The sequence below is a fragment of the Aricia agestis genome, chromosome 19 (genome assembly GCF_905147365.1).
Source record: "Aricia agestis chromosome 19, ilAriAges1.1, whole genome shotgun sequence".
Lineage (NCBI taxonomy): Eukaryota > Metazoa > Arthropoda > Insecta > Lepidoptera > Lycaenidae > Aricia > Aricia agestis.
Window position 1 is genome coordinate 633,591 of NC_056424.1, and position 12,811 is coordinate 646,401.

The following is a 12,811-nucleotide window of genomic DNA, read 5'->3' on the forward strand; positions in this document are numbered from 1 at the left end:
GGCCTCTCAAAAAATGGCAAGGATCGAATCTACATCTTTCTAACTTTAACTCCCTTGAACAATATATACACTCTAGTCAAGTTAAAATCGATATTATTGCCATAAATGAGGCTAATATTTCTGATTCCATAAGTTGCTTGTTTAACATAGACGGATATCAAATGTATACAGAATTACGTAACAACAATAAAAGGGGGCGGTATTATTTTGTACATAAATAAAAAAAACAAATCACTACACTTTGAATCCATTATTATAAACGTAACCACTTCCGATAACTACGTTAATTTGGTCTCAATATACCGGCCTCCTGATTCCAGTAAAACCCTATTTCTAAAAGACCTAGATACTCTTCTATGTAGCTTAGATACTAATATGGACCTTATTCTGCTCGGTTATGTAAATATAGACCTAAAAACTAAAAATTTCATCGAACATAAATACTGCAGCATCCTACACAGTTATGGTGTTGAGTGCGGGATATCGCAATACACACGCGTCGCCTCCACTATAAACATAAACAGTATAACTAAAACTTGTACCGATCACGTATTTGCAAGATCCCGTACTCAAGATCTATTCACTGCGGTGTTAGGAACTGCACTGGCCGACCATCGAGCAATCGCTATCGCCTGCACGAGTAGAATGCAACAAAACATTAATATACAGGCTGCTCTGAAATGTTTTACTATATTCAATAAGGAATTGTTAAAAAAGTCACTAGAAAGTATAAATTGGCAAAATGTTACTAACATAAACGACCGTAATCTAATATATAAATATATTTATGCTATAAAAAATCTGAAACTAAAATAAATTTACGGCAAAATCCTAAGAGGTCTATCAATAACTGGATAAATGGCAAAATAATCAAAGCTTATAAATTTAGAGACAAATTATTTCACGAATGGTTAAAGGACACAAATAATAAAATAATTAAATTAAAATACAATAAAGCTCGGAATTACGCAAATAAACTAATATTAAAATTTAAAAACGAGAAAATTAACAAAGAGACATACGAGAACAGACACAATCCTAAAGAACTTTGGAACATATTGAACAAACTTACAGGTAGAGGTTAGCATTATTAATAAAAGGTGTAACATGGGCACGAGGAGGAACAGTGAAGCAAAAACGCACACACGCATTCTGGACTCTTTGGACAAGTTTCTCTGTTCTGGCTAACAGATTGTTACCTATTACAGTGTCTGCATAGTTCAGCTTCGACAGTACCAATGTTTCGCATAGCCTAATTCTGAGCTCCTCAGACAGGTAAGGCCGGTATTTGTACAGCATTTTAAGTCGGTAAAAACAGCCCCTAGTAACCTCTAACATGTGTTGCTCAAATTTAAGGTGCGAGTCAATTACCACTCCTAAATTACGTGCTGTACTTACCTGCTCGATCTGTTGTCCAGAGACCATAATAGTTGGATGTTTAGCCAAGATGTCAGCAACCTGTTTTTTGGAGCCCAGAACTATGAACTTAGATTTTATTGGATTTAAGACTAGCCCACTAGAATTCGACCATTCTGCAATAAGTTGAAGGTCATCATTTAGTTTTTTTAGGGCTTCAAGCATGTCCTTTGGAAAAAAACTGATGTAGATTTGAGTGTCACATACATGTGGTACCTACAGTGAGCTATGTTTTTGGATAGATCGGCACTAAAAAGTATGAAAAGTAATGGGCCTAGGATCGATCCCTGTGGAACTCCTCTTGGAACATCACGACATTCTGAATATACCTTGCTACCATTGCTGTCAGTTATTTCTACCTTTTGCGATCTATTAGTCAGGTAGCTGCGGAACCAATCGATCACTGAGGGCTCGAAACCATAGTAAGACAGCTTAGATAGGAGAAGAGGTAAACTAATTGTTTCAAACGCCCTGGAGTAGTCTAGCAAGACTAAGATTGTGCCCATGCCGTGGTCTTGAGCAGTAATGATATTGTCCAGAACGTTCAAAAAAGCTGTGACAGTGCTGTGCTTAGGTCGAAAACCAGACTGATACTTCGGTAATATTTGGTTAGTCTCAAGATAGTTCATGACCTGCTTGTACACAGCCTTTTCTACTATTTTTGATAGGCAGGGCAAAATGCTAATTGGGCGAAGATCTTGGGGTGAGGAAGAATTGGGACTTTTAGGGATAGGTTTGATTAGAGCTATTTTCCAGCTCGATGGAAACGTAGAAGATTGCAAGGACTTATTCACAATGTAGGTGATAGTTTTCAAGGTATTAGGAAGTGTTAAGTTTAGCATCTGCAAGGAAATGTTATCTGTACCAGTGGCATTGGACTTGATACTTTGAATAATTTTTAAAACTTCATTTTCAGTTACAGGAGCAAAACAAAATTTGGATTTACTAGTAGCCGAATGAGACTCAAAGTATGATTGTAGAGAAGAGCATTCTAAGGGTTGTCCAGGAATATTAAGAAAGTGTTGATTAAGAGTATTAGGATCATTGCACGAGTTAGGTAAAAAATTGTCATTAGTTTTAGATAAGTTTAAATTATTTTTAATATTTTTCCACAAGACTTTTGGTTTGTTAATATTACTGTCAATATTTTTATTAAAATAAGCACGCTTTTCACAGTGTATGGCTGAAATAACTAAAGATTTTAAGTCTTTATAAGCTTTTTTGTGGACGATATTTTTAGTTGCCTTCCTTTTTGCAAAACTTCTATCTCTTAACTCCATCATTTTTTTTACATCATGGCTTGATGCAGATGTTTTCAGTCCAATTTTCAGGAGCCATTATCTTGACGGTCAATCTCGATGGTACACCTAGTTTAAAAGACGCATAGTTACCTCAAGAGTTGAGAACTTCTACTGTGCATGCATCTTTTTCATCCAGGATATTATCAAGATGTGCGCGTATTTCAGCTTCAGATGTACCTTTTTGGACGTAGAATAAGTGTAAATACTGCCACTTTTCACTAGCTCGTAGACCAGATGCTTCTGTTGCAGCAGTTCCTCGCAGCACGGAGTTCAATGATGACCGAGACCGCTTGTGCCGAACTTCGGTAAATTCGGTACTCTCCAAACCAAAGATTTATTGGGTTGTTCAGTTGTTAGAGGTTGAGAGGAAGTGTCATAGGAGTTTGTAACATCCTTTCTAACTACTTTAGCTTGGCCAGATAAACTTCCTGGCTCAGACTGATTTACGCAAGAAGCAGTCGATCCAGTTTTACGCCCAGATGTTGTATTGGCAGCAGGTACGGGCCGCGCACCTTTGTACGTAGCAGTTTTTACACGAGATGCAGTGACACGATCACCGGAATCGAGTTGGATTTTCTTTCCAGGTTTCGTGCTATCAGACGACTGGTTCTTCGTGGCAGTTACTGAAAGGTACGTTGAGGCTTTTGAACCTGAAGATGGAGCATTTAATAGCAAGCATGGCTCTAATCTTTTCTCGAGATTTTCAATTTTCAGATTTAGTGAATTTACCGTCTGCATAAACTTATTATTGATAGGTTCAAAAATACGAGAAATCATATATGGCAACCTTTGTTCTAAAATGTTGGTTAGTTCTTCTCTAATAATTTCGCGTATCATGTCATTGGGAACGCTATCCACCTGAGCTTGTACTCGACGGGATCCACGAAAAGTTGTAATGTTCTCCGAACTCACTGGCGATGCGAAAGCACCGGGGGTACCCATAGAAGACTCGCTGAGGTGCGGATTACGAGACGTCTGGCGCTGTGGGTTTCAATGTTATCTCCTTTAGGAATCCTACAACGGCATTCCTGACATAGCCAGTTAGAAGTGAAATCGCGAGTCAGTAGCGAACGAGCTTCACAAAAAAAATATTCTTGCTGCAGCTTTGGAAAAGAAGAAGGAAAAAATCCAGCTGGCAACACGACGGCAAACTTGTCTATGGTTGTCGTATTCTTGTCACTACTGTCATCTGTCACTTATCAGTTCCAGTATCCTCAGTTGACAGCATGCGCGTGCGGTGTAAACAAAGAGTGACAGCTGTTTTTACAAATTTTGGCAACGAATAATTAGTAAAAATTCGTTAATTACTCGGTGATTGGCTAATTTTCATAACAATTTCTATGTGTGAGTGTTGACCTCAAGATTGTAACTGGAATTCGGTACCTTTTTGGTCCAAAAATGACCTCAAATATGTGTTTCAGCTGCAACCAATTAGTGTCTTCGGTTCTTCGGAGATTGGTTTAAGTATTTATAGTAGTTTTATTATTTACGGTGACGATTTGTAACCACTTTCTCACAAAATTGAAGAGCGATTTGAACACAGTGCTTACTTTAGGACACCCACCACCGTTAAACGCACGGTACCGCAACTGTCACGAAATTCGCGTACTATTTCCCCGACTCTCTACAATCTCTACACGTCCGATTTGCCCACCCACCTTCGAGTACAAAAAGCGCTATTCGCGGACGACACGGCCCTTTTCTTTGCTCATCGCCAAATAGCTTTCGTGTCCAAAAAACTCCAAGAAGCAGTTACCGAACTCGGTAAATGGTTCGCTAAATGGAGAATTGAACTAAACACGTAACTTGAAAGTCACGCTATATTATTTAACGGACTAAAACGTAAGAAAATGCAACCTATTAGTCTACACGGAAAATTAATTCCCGAAGTCACGGCTGTCAAATACAAAAACAAGTCGATGTCATTCACGAACCATATATCGAATACCGTACGTAAAGCGAAATTTGTATTATACAAATTATATCCTTTACTCAACGCGAGAAGGAAAATGTCCTTAAGACATAAGCTCACCTTATACAAAACATGTATAAGAACGATACTCACTTATGCGTGCGTCTCTTTCGCACACATAAGTGACAATCAGATGAACCAATTGCAACGAGTACAAAACCGTTTTTTGCGCATGGCAACAGCTTACATGCGAAACATCGACTTGCTTAGAGACTGCGAGCTTATCACTATCAAAGTCTATATCAAAGAACTCTCAGAGAGATTCTTTGAGAAAGGCAAAGAACATCCCAATCCGCTCATTCGTAAGGCTATGGACTACAAACATGACGCATCATTCCGATACCCCTTCAGACGGCCTAAGCATATCTTAGCCGACCCTGTAGACCCCACCACAGAGTACGTAACGTACTGTGTACAGTTACGTAAACACAAATCACACTCACCCGCGTGGTTAGTACTGCACCGGGGACGACGCCGGCGCCTTCCCAGAGGACTCAACACGACCCGAACGACAAACAAACAGACAGACCGACCGAAATCCGGTGCCGAGCTCGATCCCGGGTTTGAGTTCGCATGCGGATAGCATAGGAACACACCTAAATCATGACCGCGACCGCGACATTGTCGTAGAGAGCTCTACCAATTACTTTGACATTAGAACATACACGCGTATGTCACCCCAACCGGACTCGGAAGGGGAGAGGGACGGCCCTCTTTTAAGCAATAACATTAATATCTTGAGCTCATCTACCGCGATAACTCGTACGCAGCTAGTTTATGCTACCGCGCGCGAGCAGCCTCACTCGTCTGAGAGTGAGTAAGGGGGCGGACCCCTTAAGAGCAGGGGGGACCCGTGTCCCCACGTCAGATAAAAACAGCTTATTTTCGTAGCTCTCCCCAATATTGCCCGATTAGAATGTCACACGTGTGACTTTAGGGGAGGGGGCCAGGCCCCCTTATTGTTTATCTCCAAACCAACTAGCAACAGACTAGTTATAGCCACGATTAAACTACCATGGTCTTAACCAGACCAGTAGCTTAGACCCTTTCGGAAAAACAAAGCGTACTATTTTAGTTCATAAGGATTTAGACAAGTGTGATTACGTATTTCTGAGAAATGACGCCGTTCGTCGGCCTTTAACTCCGCCATATGATTGACCATATAAGGTCATCGGCAGACAAGGAAAGGTATTTAAATTATATTATATAATTACCGAATAGGACACTCGTTGTGTCGATAGATAGATAGACCGGCGTTTAATTTGAACGACTCCGATAATAATGAGCAGACCGAGGACTGTAGTAATTTTATTCGCGATAGAAACGTTAATAAGCCAGTTGAAATTACAGAAAATGTAAAATGTAATACGAAGAAAATTACTAGAAGTGGTTGTGTTGTAAAATTACCTGTACGTTTCGATTGTTAAATAAAGAGTAAAGCCTATTAAATGATAAACATTAATCGCTGGTAATATATTTGTATAAAAAAGTATAAAATATTATTAGTGGAAAATAATGTAGTGTATATGTGCCCTTATATTGCTATGGAATGCTTAGCGATTATGTTACTGCTGGAAAAGCGTTTTCGCAATAAACATCGTTCACTGAAAAATAATATTTTATGTGCGTTCTAATTAATACAATTCGTAAGCTCGGGCGAAGTACTCGTTACGTATTAAATAAAATAATATTCAACATGGGAAAAGGATATAGTAAAGAGGAAGTCGTAGTTGCTCAAAACGTCTCCGTTCAGGCAGAATTGAGCAGACAAAATTTTACTACCACAATACTATGTGTAGTAATGGGATTGATGGTATTTTTGGTATTGATGATTTACGGTCGTTATCGTATTAAAAATTGGGTGACAAAAATGTTTGCAAGATACGCGGCGGGTGGCAATACCTCCGCCCCGTGCCGCCCGCCCCGCCGCAGGTGCGGGTCCTAGTTACCGCCCACCTGCAGGATGTTATGGCTAGTAAAATGATACAGCTTCAAGATAGTGAACAGTGTTTAGTGCTTATGGTTTACATATTGATATTATTCTTGGTATGAAGATAAATAGAATATGATATTGTAACATTAAATCATGTACAATGTTACTATATTGTAATATGGTTGTATTACTGTTATGATATTGTATTGTGGCTGTATTACTGTTTTAAATGTCATTGTGTTTAAATTTTTATTTTTGTATTGTGTCTTTTGTAAAAATTTGGGGGGTGTAGTGTAGGGACCATGTATTTGTGAATGTGCGAGTGTCAGCAGTTTTGTGTCTGGGAGGCGATGTATGCGAGAGACGACGGGCAGTCACTGCGTGAGGCCTTGTCTGGATGAACGGGTATTAGTTTTGGGATAAATAAAGGCCAAGTTTAATATCATCTGTTGGTTTTACTAGAGCAATCCGGGGACTTAGTAATGAGTGACTATAGAGACTCTTACAAATCTAATTTACATAGTAGCATATGCTTTCAGTTGTTAAAACAGCGTCTAATCCCCCAAACTTGTATCTATAAGGAATCCGGAGTTCTCTTAGTATCTTCGGAACCTTAGTATACCTCGGTGCAAAATCTTGCGTTTTGGTAGCATATGCTTAGGATGCTTCTTATAAAACCAAAATCACCATAATATGTTCCCATATAAATTTCGAGAAGTTCCCTCGATTACTCATGGATCCCATCATCTGGTCACCACTTTGTGAACATGGTACCAAATTGGAGTGAAACCTAATACTTACAACAAAACAAAAATTTCGAAAATCGGTTCACAAACGGCGGAGCAATCGTTGAACATACAAAAAAAATATATCCACAGCCGAATATATAACCTCCTAGTTTTTTGGAAGTCGGTTAAATAGTGACATAGTGTAAACTTGCGTTTTTGCCCTGGGGGTGGATGCCAACCCTTCTCGGGGGGCGATTTTTTTTAAATAAAAATAACCCCAGGAATTAAATTAGTGATAACTAATAAGTATAGAGTTGCTTGAATAAAACAATACTTTCGGAGTTATTCAAGATCAAAAATCATAAGTTTAATTATGCCTAGTTAAGTTTAATTAAAGAAAAAATCATAAATTTAAAGGCCAGCCGCCAGTGTATACGCCTGTACAATAGAATCCCAGAAAACGTTCAAAATCTCTCTATCAATAAATTTAAAAAAGTAGTAAAAGAATGTTTGTGTACTAAAGCTTATTATAAAATCAATGATTTCATCGACGACAACACACCTTGGGAATAGGGTGGTTCTTACAGGCTACTTGAATATTCTTTATAATTCCTGTTGTAAATATATCTAAGTCATAATATTGTTACAGTTCGACAAGGCTTTGAACGTGGCGAGAAAAGGAACTAACGCTGTTTTCATACAAAAACATCAATCGACAGTTCTCCTTTACCAGCAGCGCCCCTTGACATATTCATTTAAAGCCTTGGTGCAGTATATTATATGTTTTAAATTGTAATTTTCTATCTTTTTAGTAAAAGATGACCCCGTGCGACTTTCTTACGCCGGTTCTTCTCACCGGGTTAGTTCCCGAACCGGTGGTAGGCACCTTAGTATCGACGTTCGGAAATGTTTTTGTAAAAAAATTACTCTGAATAAAAAATATTTTGATTTGATTTGATTTGCCAAATTTTAAACCTTACCCATAAACTATAATTTATTATTGATAGGTGTAAAACAATCTAAATAATCGAAAATATAACTTGAGATGGTACCACCTCATATAGAAACACTTAAGGGCAAGCGATAGCGCGATGTAGATGACTCTTAGCGCCATCTGTTATGAATTTTTGGATCCAACTTAATTTTAATAAATTTACTCATTTCACCCCCTTACAACCTCTTTTTCCTGTTAAAAAGTAACCTATGTCCTTTCTCAGGCTTTAGAGTTTAGACTATCTGTGTACAAAATTTCATTACAATCAGTTCAGTGGCGTAAAAGCGAGACAGACAGACAAAGATACTTTCGCATTTATAATATTAGTATAATACAAATATTTAATTTAATACATTAGTGAATTCATAACATTAGTATAATCCATACTTACTTTCATACTAATATTATAAATGCGAAAATGTGTCTGTCTGTCTGTCTATACCTCTTCACGCCCAAACCGCTGAACCGATTTTGCTGAAATTTGGTATGGAGATACTTTGAAACCCGGGAAAGGACATAGGTGATAGGATACTTTTTATCCCGGAAAAAATGTACGGTTCCCGCGCGATAAACTAATTTTGGCGAAACGGAGTTGCGGGCGTCATCTAGTACTAATGCAATGTTATAAACGACTCGCTCGACTTGTCGCACACGCAGCGCACGCTTGTGTGCCTTACGCTCTGGAGTTAAGGTTGAATTTGTTATGTTCAATTTTGGTGTCATTTTTTTTTTATTCGGGCTGTGGCCCACCACACATTCCCAGCGCTGTATCTCCTGTGTCGCCAGGATCGATAGCGGTATGCAACCACGAAAACCCTTTGATATGATCTCAGGGAGCCCGAGGGACATGCTAAAGCTGTATTGGGACCCGCAACGAAATTAATCAGAAGAAAATAGGAGGAGTAGGAAGAATTCTAGATTCCCTCCCCATATAAAGCGGGAGACAACACAAACTTGCAGTGACCGAAAGTCAAAGAACTGGAAGGGGGAAGCACCACGGGAATAAACGTTAATAATAATAGCGACTACTACGCTAGAGCTAAATTAATTTATTGTGTTAGACTGTTGCCAGTAGTAATTGTGACAAAAACGCTTGAAGGCACGGAAGTTCCTAGCGCTGTCCACGAGATTACCGTAGTATGCGATACCAGATGTACAGAGTAGGATGTTTAGAATTGTAGTTCTTTCGTCCTGCCAGAGACTGCACTCCCAGAGAACATGATGAGCTGTTTGTTCAAAGATTTTGCCTTCGGTCGAGCACTCGCACATGGGTGATGCTACTAGATTAAATCCGTAGAGTTTGACCTTAAAATTTCCTTGACCGGTCAGGAATTGAGAAACGCAGTGATCAATATCCATCCAATGTTTGGATAGCCGTTCACGAATATTAGGGAAAAAATTATAAAGATGTCGCGCTTTGGTGGAACAGTCCCATTGCGTCTGCCATTCGGAGATTAGACTTTGCAAAGAGTTTTCTAAAGGTTCAAACAATCTTGCAACTTTAATTTTATCCCGAGCGCTTAAAAAAACGGGTTGTCAATGTTTTTATTATGATAGTACATTGTCGCACGACGCTCAAAGTCAACGGGTAAAACTCCGGCTAGCACGGGCAAGGCTTCGGTGCTTGTGGTTCTGTAAGCTTTGCACAAGAATATAAGAGCAAGACGTTGGCTTTGTAGCAACTTGCGACGAGCGCGCGTGCCGATAGTTGCTCTGTCGGCCCACATGGGGGCCCCGTAGCAAATGCTGCCAAGGTAAGTAGCAGTGTAGACTCTCTAGGGCGTACAAGTTGAATTCCGGTGTGAGACAGGGTGGTTCATCGTCTCCTAAGCTATTCAATATGTACGTGAATGATCTCATAGTGGAGCTCAGCAATATGCGTGTCGGATGCAAGGTTGGTGGTGTTAGCGTTAACAACATTACGCTACGCGGACGACATGGTATTGCTGAGTCCCACTGCGAGAGGAATTCGAGAGATGCTGAAAATGTGCGAGAGATACGCTGATTCGCATGGCCTGACGAATATCGTCAACAAAAGTGAAATTATGATCTTTAAGGCCCTCGGGAAGTATCCCGAATCCATACCTCCTATATGCCTCGGCGGAAAGGAGCTGAACAGAGTATTCAATTTTAGATATCTCGGCCATATACTTACCGACGACCTTAAATATGATCTAGATATTGAACGGGAGCGGAAGGCTTCGGCGGTGCGAGGTAATATGCTGGCCCGCAGGTTCGCACGTTGTACGGATGAAGTGAAGATCACACTCTTTAAAGCGTTTTGTCAGGATCTGTATGCGGCCTGTGGATCAGCTATACCAAAGCATCTCTAATCACCCTTCGCATCCAATATAACAATATCTTCAGGATGATGCTGAAACTTCCCCGATTTTGTAGTGCGTCCGAGATGTTTGCACAAGCAAGAACGGATGGCTTCCGGGCACTCATGCGCAAGAAAGCTGCATCTCTAATAAATCGCGTAAGGGGAAGTGACAACAGAAGACAAGTGACAACAAGATTGTGGCAGATGATCCGCATGCACCTATATTGAAGAACTATGTGCGGATAATGCACGAATTCGAGAGCAGACCTTCAGGATACATCCGCTCATAGTTCTAATTATTTATTTATTTTAAGTTACGTTTTGTTCTTTTTAACTAACCCTAAAAAAAATTAATGTATGTTATACTAACCAATGTACCACAGAGTAATCTGCAATAAAGATATTTGTATTTTTAAAACAAAAATTTCGAAAATCAGCTCACAAATGGCGGTGTAATCGTTGAACATACAAAAATAAAAAAAATAAAAAAATATCCACAGCCGAACATATAACCTCCTCGTTTTTGGAAGTCGGTTAAAAAGATCACTCTCGGTCCGTGGACGGACGCGAGCGCGAGCGGGGCGCGCGCACGCGCTTGGGCCACGGCTTCTTGTGATGCACGTGGTCGATGTGATTGCGCATGCTCTCCATCGTCGTGAACTCCTTGTCACAGATCTTACACTCGAATCGTACCGAGCGCTCGTGCACCGTCTTCACGTGGCGGGCGCGGTTGGCAGGGGACGAGAAGGTGCGCTCGCAGTGCGGACAGGGGTACGTCGGCAGCGGCTGCGACCCGTGCTTCAGTCTGTGCTTCCCCAGTTGGTACTTGGTGCTAAACGTCTTGTCGCAAACGTCGCACCGGTGCCGCTTCACGTCCTCGTGCCACGCCATGTGCTCCCGGAGCAGCGCAGCGCACTACACAAGTAACGGTGAATATGAGACGTCTCCTACTTAGGGTTAGAGATATTCCATTTGCCAATCAATTATCGTGACGGTTGTCATTTGTCACGATAAGTCTATCATAGTATGTCTTTTTGACACGATATAACTTATGGACCAGTGCAGAAGCCTTTGAAAATAATAATGATGGAATTAAGGACTCTGCATTCAGCCTTTTGACTTCTTACTTTAAAAATGGGACTCAAAGGGTTGAGGTAAATAGTAAAAGGTCCAATGGAACCAAAATAGAATTAGGTGTCCCACAGGGATCTATATCAGGCCCATTGTTTTTTCTCATCTATACCACAGAATATATGTTCCTGTTATGAGTATACTACGAAGTACGAATAATAAAAACTAAGAACACGTAACTCCCACACTTCAACTGTTTTAAATTTGGGTCCTTTTCGTACACTAAAATATGACAATTCCGATTTTCGCCAAGGTCGTATCCCAGGTAACGTATCATAATATTGCGCGCCGGACGACATCCTGCGCGGTTATTGTCATTGTCATAGTTATGAAACAAAGCCGTTGACAATAATTGTCAAAAGCGAATATTATTATGCAGTATACACCAAGCACATCTACTATCACGAAGAAACGAGCACATATGTAATTATTATTTTAAAATCAAACATTTTCCTCTGATCCTTAAGACATCGATAATAATAATATACTTACATGTAATAATAATTATAAACAAACCTTGTACGACTCGAGCGAATCTAAAACTGTCCGAGCAACTAGAGAAGACGTTTTCAGATTACAAAAATCTATGTGCTAAATTATTACAGAATTGAATTTTAAAAACTTACGTAAATTTTGTACTTATAACTCACAATTAATATAACATTTTAATAACAGCAGTTTTTTTTTTTTTTTTTGTTAATTTACATTTTAAATATTAAAGGAAATACTTATTTGTTTTTGTCGATTGAACGTAATTTATTAAATTATTACATTATGTTTTTTTGTTTTGTTTGAAAAAAAATCCGTAGCAAGGAATATGAGAATAGCCATATCATCTTATAACGCATTTAGTATAATGTCAGCCAGACCCTAAAATTTCGTTTATCATTAAATTGTTACATCTTGCATAACACTGCCCATGGTAACTTAAAAATATTGTAAAAAGCTACGTAAAAAGTAAGTAAACAAACCTATGTAAAGAAATTGTAAAATGAGTGTGACAATAATTGTCA

General features: G+C 39.4%; 1 protein-coding gene across 2 annotated transcripts in view; it reads right to left on the reverse strand.

Moving 5' to 3' along the window:
• Window positions 1-11,173: 11,173 nt before the first annotated feature.
• The window catches only part of LOC121736553 (zinc finger protein 62 homolog), a 33,314-nt gene continuing 31,676 nt past the window's right edge, over window positions 11,174-12,811 (reverse strand). For both annotated transcript variants that reach the window (XM_042127833.1, XM_042127832.1), the window contains exon 10: window positions 11,174-11,582. In XM_042127833.1, coding sequence (XP_041983767.1) covers window positions 11,211-11,582 — 372 coding nt within the window. In that variant the 3' untranslated portion in view covers window positions 11,174-11,210. The remainder of the gene's footprint in view (window positions 11,583-12,811) is intronic.